The 8,241-nt window shown below is 40.5% G+C and overlaps 2 protein-coding genes across 2 annotated transcripts; one reads left to right on the top strand and one right to left on the bottom strand.

The window, feature by feature from the left end:
* On the top strand, positions 1-933 carry LOC307201534 (olfactory receptor 6F1-like; the record flags this gene model as incomplete). The annotated part of the gene is made up of 1 exon (XM_079950807.1): positions 1-933. The coding sequence occupies one exon, from the start codon at positions 1-3 to the stop codon at positions 931-933; it is 933 nt and encodes a 310-aa protein (XP_079806933.1).
* A 1,919-nt stretch (positions 934-2,852) lies between these two features.
* OR11L1 (olfactory receptor family 11 subfamily L member 1) lies at positions 2,853-3,827 on the bottom strand (the record flags this gene model as incomplete). Its single annotated transcript, XM_079950806.1, has 1 exon — positions 2,853-3,827. The coding sequence occupies one exon, from the start codon at positions 3,825-3,827 to the stop codon at positions 2,853-2,855; it is 975 nt and encodes a 324-aa protein (XP_079806932.1).
* Positions 3,828-8,241: the final 4,414 nt, after the last annotated feature.

Below are 8,241 nucleotides of genomic sequence, written 5' to 3'. Positions count from 1 at the left end.
ATGATTTTAGAAAACCAAACTTCTGTGAATGAATTCATCCTGCTTGGTTTCTCTAATCCTCAAAGGCTCCAGAAATTTCTCCTGTCACTCTTCCTTTTGGCATACGTCTTAACCATAAGTGGGAATGTCACAATTATGACCATAGTCCAGCTTCATCAGCAACTCCAAACTCCCATGTATTTATTCCTAAGCCATTTGTCTTTGATAGAAATTGGACACATGACAAACACTATCCCCAAAATGTTGTTCGACTTCTTAAAAGACAGGAAAGTGATCAGCCTGGTTGGTTGCTTCACACAGCTTTACTTCAACCTCTTCCTGGGCCTGACAGAGAACTTCCTGCTGGTGCTTATGGCTTATGACCGCTTCTTAGCCATCTGTAACCCTATGAACTATACCACAGTCATGAACAATAGAGTCTGTAAAGCTCTGATTCTTGGGTGTTGGGTGGGAGCTTTCCTTGCTCCCTTGCCCCCAACCATTCTTCTCGCTACGCTGGATTTCTGTGGGCCCAATATAATTAACCATTTTTTCTGCGATCTTGCCCCAGTGCTGATTCTTCCTTGTGGGAAAAAGTCATTCATTGAATTTTTCTTCTTTGTGTTCACTTCTTCAATGGTTTTGGGTTGCTTTTTCTTAATAATAATATCTTATGTCAACATCATTGTGGCTATATTGAAGATGCCATCCAGTGGAGGAAGGCACAAAGCCTTCTCCACTTGCACTGCCCATCTTAGTGTAGTATTAATATATTATGGCTCAGTCATCTATATGTATGTGAGGCCTTCAGTGAAGGACATTCGTGATTCGGACAAAGTAGTGTCTGTCTTTTATTGTGTGGTGACACCATTTCTGAACCCTTTCATCTACAGCCTGAGGAACACCAAGGTCCATGAAGCATTCAGAAGCTTAATAGTAAGGAGGAGAATTTGATATTAGACTCCAAACTCAAGGTACAATGGAAAAAATACAGAGTTTACTCTTTCTATGCCTACCTCCCTGAATGGTATCCTTTGTTCAGCCATAAACCCAAGAATTCAGTTTTATTTTGGGCCAAAACCCAAAGCTTGCCATCCATTCACTTTCTACATATCCTTTACCAAATAGTGTTACCCTACATGTTGCTTACCAATGTTCCTAACTGCAGAAAAGAAAGTAACTTGCGGAATGTTGAAAACATGTTGCCTTCCAGATGCTGCAGGACTAGCACATCTGTCATCCTTGACCATTAGTTATGCTGGTTGGGGCTAATTGAGGCTAGTGTTCAACAATATTTGGACAACCACAGGTTCCCTGTCTCTGAACCAAGTCACAACTAAATGTTGTTGTTGTTGTTGTTGTTGTTGTTGTTGTTGTTGTTGTTGTTTTTAAATAGATCTTAATATAGACTGCAATTCTCTACACATTTACTAGGAAGTAAGCCCCACAGAACAGCATTAAACATATTTGTAGACTGTTTGTTTGTTTGTTTTTTAAAAAACACCTTATTTATAGATAAGTGTTCTAAGAAAACCTGTAAATGTTTGAGTGTTGCATCTGTATATGAGTTGAAGACTGAATAAATATTCTGTCACCCACACCTTCATGAAGCAGTACTTAATGCACTTAATGTTAAGAGTTACTGCTAAATTTCAAGTTCCGGAAACTCAACCCACCCCACCCCTCAAAAATTTTTCAAAGCAAAGTTGAGGTTTTGTCTTCAAAGCAAAACTTTCAAAAGATTTCAAGGGAACCCCAATTTGTTAAAATTACCTATAAAGTGTGTGTCATTCTACAAACCTATATATTGTGGCAAAAATTCATAAACACACACACACACACACAGAGACACACAATTCAGAGCAAAGTTGGTGGTACCTTTCCCTTTGAAATATCAAACATATTTCATAGAATCATAGTTGGAAGAGACCACAAGGGCCATCGAGTCCAACCCCAAGATTTCACAAGAAAGTATAACAGACAGAGCTATTTCTCAAGGGTGTTTAGTACACTCTTCCTTTATACGACACTATAGCAGAAAACAGCATGTTCTCTATGTGACTCACATTGCAAAATACCTAAGAAAAAATAAGGATCTCTTTAGAAACCCAGTGCCCATAATGCATTTTTTATTGAACAAGGTGATGGGTGCCTCTGTTTTCATAATGGGGTTGCACCCAATTAAATTCTACTCAGAGGTGACATATTGAAATGACCTAACATTGTCATGTTCATTCATTTCAATGGGCCTACTCTGAATCCTTAAGCTTTAAAGTATTTACCAAAACATGTGGTTTTGCTGCTTGAGAGTCTTGCTGTACTGATTGATTTTATTATCTGGTGCTGTATTTGTATTCCATGCAGTTTTAGATTGTAGTGTAACATTTTTATTGCAAGCATGGGTCTGTCCTGAGAGGCAATGGAGTGCACCCCCCAGTTTCAAGTCAAACTGCTCTGTGTTAGCAGCAGCAAAGTGACCTCCCTGGGGCACAAGCCTGAGTAGTGTGTATGGAGGGCTGCCCAGATGACAAGACAGCCCCCCTCCACATCTCACTGATATGGTCCAAAGGAAAGCAGAGCAATATTTTTGGCACCAGTAGTTGCCAGAAAAAGCTGTACAAGGCACTATCCAGCTGTCTTAGGGACTCCTTTCTGGATTTGTGTAGGGACAGTTTCAACTGCTGTTAATAAATCAATAATAAAATCAGCACCAGTATGCATTTGTAAATACCCATAAACACATGAACATGGTGTTAGAAATTTACTTTATAAGGCTATGCAATTCCTGGCTTTTCTCACAGATAACCTTGCAGAAATTCTAAATGTAAATGCAAAGTAAAATATAACAACAAAACAAGTACATGAAATCATCCTTAACAACAACTAAAGCCAATGAACTTCCTTTCTCTACTTGGCAAGCTATGTAAACATTTCCTACTGACTAGTTTCTGCAAGGCATCCTTGAAATCTTTGTTCCTCAGACTGTAGATGACAGGGTTGAGAAGTGGTGTTAGCACAGTGTAGAAAATGGAGACCACCTTATTCAGCTCTGATGAAAGACTAGCACTGGGTCGAACATACATGGAGATCATGGTGCCATAATATATCACCACCACAGCTAAGTGTGAGCCACAGGTGGAGAAAGTCTTTTTTCTTCCAGAAACAGAGGGGATTTTCAGGATAGTCTTGATGATAAATGCATAGGACACCAAGGTAAGCAAGAAACATGTGAAAAGGACCAATACAGACAGCACAAAAATGCTCATTTCAGTGGTGGAAGTGTCAGAACAGGAGAGCTTCAGCAGAGGTGGAATGTCACAGAAGAAATGATTGATTTGGTTAGATCTGCAGAAATGCAGCCTAGAGATCAGCAGTGAAGGTAGCAATCCTGTGAAGAGACCAATCACCCAAGACCCTATTGCCAAGCGGGTGCAGAACTGTGTGTTCATGGCTTCTGCATAATGCAATGGGTCACAGATTGCAAGGTACCGATCATACGCCATCACAGATAATAGGAAGCACTCCGTTGCACCAAAGAAGACAAAAAAGTACAGCTGTGCCATGCATCCAATGAAGGATATGCTCTTGTTCTCCATGAGGAGGCTACTGAGCATCTTGGGCACAATGGTGGTGGTGTACCAGATCTCTAGGAAGGAGAGGTTTTGGAGGAAAGAGTACATAGGGGAATGAAGATATGACTCTAGCTTGACGACTGAAATAATAACCACATTGCCTGTGATGGTTAGGAGGTAGATAAGTAAGAACATGGTGAAGAGTAGGGTCTGCCACCCTGGAAGACTCTGGAACCCCAGAAGCCGAAATTCAGACACAGAGCTGCCATTCTTCATTTGCTTTGCTGATCTTGAGCTCCCCTGCAGGTATGCCTCAGTCACAAAATGCACCATGAATAAGAATTTAGGTTACTCAATCACCTTCCTAGAAAGACCACAGAATAACATGAGTGATAGCAGTAATAGCAGCAGGAGTGGTAAATAAAGATATTATGTTGCACCCTAGGTCAGTACAAGTACACTAAGTACACAGATTTGAACAAGTAGACCAGATCTCTCATCAATGATTCTGTTCCCAACAGTAGTCAATCAGATTCCTCTAAAAAGTTTGGAGACATGGCATGTCCCTAACACCTGCTGCTCAGGATGCTCCATTTAGCCAGGGGTGGGGGACTTGTGACCCTCCATATATCATTGGAATACAAGTCTCATGACCCCTGTCCATTGGCCATACTATTCATGACTGTTGAGAGTTGGAGTCCAATCCAGGTGGACAGCCTCCTCACCTCCTCATTTAGTTATCATGGATAATATCAATCTAAAAAAGTTATTTTCCATGAATTCGACTAATTCTTTTCTGAAGCTACCTAAGGTAATGGCCATTAACACAGCTTGTAGTAGTTAATATCATGTTATTTGTTTCAAGTGAAATAGTCCTTTCTTTTGTCTCCACTTAATATGAAAAAAGGAACATAACATTGCTTAATGCTATTTAAGAAAGACCCAGGAAGGGGAGAGTTATCCCATACAAAAACAATTATTATCGTTCTCTGAAGTTATGGTTATGAAGCTAGCAAACAGTGATTGACCATAGTGATGTTAACATTCAAGGAGTGCATAATCAATCTACATGTACACAATAGTTCAGCTGTTCAAATCAACAAATGTCCATTCATTTTACACCAAGAGATGTACATGTGTAGAGACAGTTTGCACCTTTCTTCAGCATAATGTGTCAACAGGTGTCATATCACCTTCTTATGGGAAGTCATCTGTATAAAATCTGTGACAACTGTGTGACATGAGCAACAGGTACAATCAAAACTCATATTTTGCATGAATTTGTAAAATTACATTTTCCCCTATATATTTGCTATTTTCATAGATATAACATCTTCCTACCATAATGTCTGAATAATGATAATGATAATGAAAATATTTAATCATGGGTTTTCCCAAGGCAGTGTACCTAATGGTATCCTTTTTATGCATTGCACACTAAGCCAAAGCATGCATTAACTCACAGCAGCATGGCAGCAGCAGGACTCTTAAAGAAGCATTGAAATTGAGGTCCCCCCCAGTAACCCATATAATTGTCCATTTGTTCTAAGAGGCAATGTGGTACATCTCATCAGTCCCACCCAACATGGCCAATGTTCAGGGATGATGGGAACTGTAGTCAGGCAATATATGGAGGGCAGTATATTGACTATCCTTGTGTTAAGCCATGGTTTGACTTAGCTTTAAGTCTGAACTGTAATTCAGGCAATCACAAGATAAAGAGTTCCTGAGCTTGAGCAAGATTACTGCTTCGAGTGCCCTCAGATAATTTCCTGTGACCCAAATAAGCCCCATTACATTACATTACTGGAGAAAAATGGTAGAAGCCTCCCTCTCTCCTCCCTCCCCAATCCAAAATAAAGTCACCTATATGAAAAGGTGTGTGAAAAGTTCAAGAATTCAGCTCAGGCATGTCTAAAGTTTGTCAGTAGACTTTGAGACTCTTCATCTCAAGGTTGTGGGTTCAAGCCCATTCCTGCCTTGCAGGAGGTTGGACTAGCTGACCCCTGTGGTAATTTCCAACTCTATGATGCTATGAATCCATTATATGAATCTATGAATATTATAGGATCCTTACTGAAATAATCAGAATGACATATGTCTCACATGTCAACTCAGTAGGGTAGAACACTGAATCTTTTCAGGCTTGGTTGTACAGAAGAAAGGGGGACAGGGAAAAGTTGTTTATGTACTGCTTTATCCATTGTTTATAGGCAAACATATACAATACAAATATCCAATACAAATAGTCAAGAAATTACATAAGTAACCAAATAACTATATTAATATTTCAATCCAAAACCACTAACAAAATCAGGTCCCTAATGACTAAAACATCCATTATTAAAAACAAAAATGGGTCTTCTGAAGGCAGATGCACATCTAATGAAGCATAAAATTGAATTTAAATTTAATTAGAGGCTTCAATTTGTGTTTGGAGTTCTTAGAGGGACCTTGAGTAATGCCATATCGTTGCCAAGTTGCCTTCATAACCACTATTATACTAAAAGTATACCTATCTGAAGTAGAAGCATAGGTCCAAATATTCATTGTCAAGTTCAGATAACTCACCAATTGAACTACCCCAGTTGTCTTGCAAAATAAGCAGGGGGAACAGGCTGATGATCAAAATGGTTTCATCTCATTTCAAAGAGCAGAATTTGCACCTCATTTGGAATTGCAGCTCTTAGTTAAGTCACCAAAGCTACAGAGAAAAATGGTGGAGTTGTTTGGCCTTACTGCTCTCCAGCATCATGTGTTTCTGGAAACAGTGGCACAGTGACTTTAAAGCTCTGGAGAACACCTTGGGGACCTTTTCTACACAGCACCAGAAGAATTCTCCAGGTGCCCACAGTGAAAATAAGACCCCATCTGTTGTGCATTAATGAAGAAGTCATCTAACAAGGGAAAAACACAAAGCAAAATATAAACCCAATTGCTATTTCTATATTATGAACAGAGATTAGCCAAGAACAGAGATGGGAATTTCAGGCCCAAGGATCACTTGTCTAGGCCTGCCTGGTTCTCAGTATTCTGTCCAGGCTAAACCCTCTACCAAGCCACACCTCTCACCAACCTTAATTTTAATCCTTTTTAGCATTTGTATCCTGCTGGGATGTGTCCTTAAAATTATGAACAGTTGGTTTGTTTTTGTTTTACTTCAGATCATTTTTTAAAATAAATAAATAATCTATGGTAGCTATTCAGAAGCATGTTAGATGTAGAGTGATTTCTTTATTCCTGGAGTATAAGAGAAATTGGGTCCTCCCTTAAAGAGGGCATGTATTGCGGTGAGACCTGGAGAACCGACACCCTGTGTTGTGGGTGGGTACGATTGGTCAGCCACAACACCCGATTGCTGGGTCCCTCGAAGCTATGTGCAATCTGGCCAATGGGACGCAAAGGGACCTATTTATGCCCATGCACGTGACCCAGAGTTTCCTCTTTCGGCACGTGCATTTGGAACACCTGCCCACCTCTCCCTATATTTTGGGCTTGCATGCTTGACCTTGCTATGCCCTCGTGTGTTGTCTGTCATTGGGACAGGGTCACGGCAGGAATTTTCCCCACTTGGCTGATTGGCTGTTGCCATTTGGGTTTCACCTGCCTTGTAGCAAATCGTTACAACTTGTAAGGTTGCAGATAGGCTCTGGTTCAGGTGATGGGGATGGGAGAACGCTATCGCCATCTCTATGTGAAGGATATTCTGTTAAAGGAATCCAGGGACTCAATAGTTTGCTCAACCCCTGAGAGGGGGTTGTGCCCGTGCCTGAGTCCAGGGGGACATTTGGGTGGTGGAGTTAGCCTGTTCCTGGCTTTCTGCGTATCCAGGTGTTCACCCTTGGCTGACCTATGCTGGAACTATGGGTCAGCGCTACCTGCATGGCAGGGAGCTAGTTGAACCAGAGCCTATGCAACCAGTCACTTTCTGTAATCAATAAAGTTGTGGCCAAAATTCTGCCAAAAACCAAAACCAAAATTTGAGTCAAGTGTGAATTTATTTAGGGGGGAGGGTTCTAGGTCTGAACACGCAAATAAATAATTTGTGGTAGCTGTTCAGAAACATGTTAGATGTAGAGTGATTTCTTTATTCCTGGAGTATATAAGAGACATGTCATGAAATCATTCAACACACAAACACAAAGCATTATCAAGTTATAAAGAGACATGTGAAATAGCATAACCTGAATAGACAGAAGAGGGCAGCAAACAATAAATAAACAAGTTGTTTCATGTGACTCATTATATTTGGTCTGGTGGGGTTAGTTTCCTGGCTTTGTCTCTTTCATACTCTCCTATGATTTCCCCTCCAACACACACAAACGCCTCTGCAGTGGGGGGGGGGGGGCAGCTGACTTGCCTACAAATATATAAAAGCACCATGCAGCATTTATTTGACTGAAATTAAACAAAACGCTTCTCACTCTTGGGATTCCTGCAATGAACTGCACACAGAAAAAGTATTTGGTAAGAACTCTTTCTCTATATCCAACGCAGGCTGCAATTACTAAGACTGTGGGTCTTCTTGTGATTAATCCCTTCTTGGCTTTTCTTCCCTGGCCTGTTTTCATTTCCTGGAGGGACGTCTTACAGGCCTGAACCAATGAGGAAGGGGCTTCCAAATTAATCTTAATTTACCTTGCTATGAGTTGGGGGGACAAACTATAAGGAAAATGTGCTACTCGGTGGA

Source organism: Podarcis cretensis (assembly GCF_951804945.1).
Source record: "Podarcis cretensis genome assembly, chromosome: 13".
NCBI classification, from domain to species: domain Eukaryota; kingdom Metazoa; phylum Chordata; class Lepidosauria; order Squamata; family Lacertidae; genus Podarcis; species Podarcis cretensis.
This window is presented reverse-complemented; position numbering and strand designations above follow the sequence as displayed.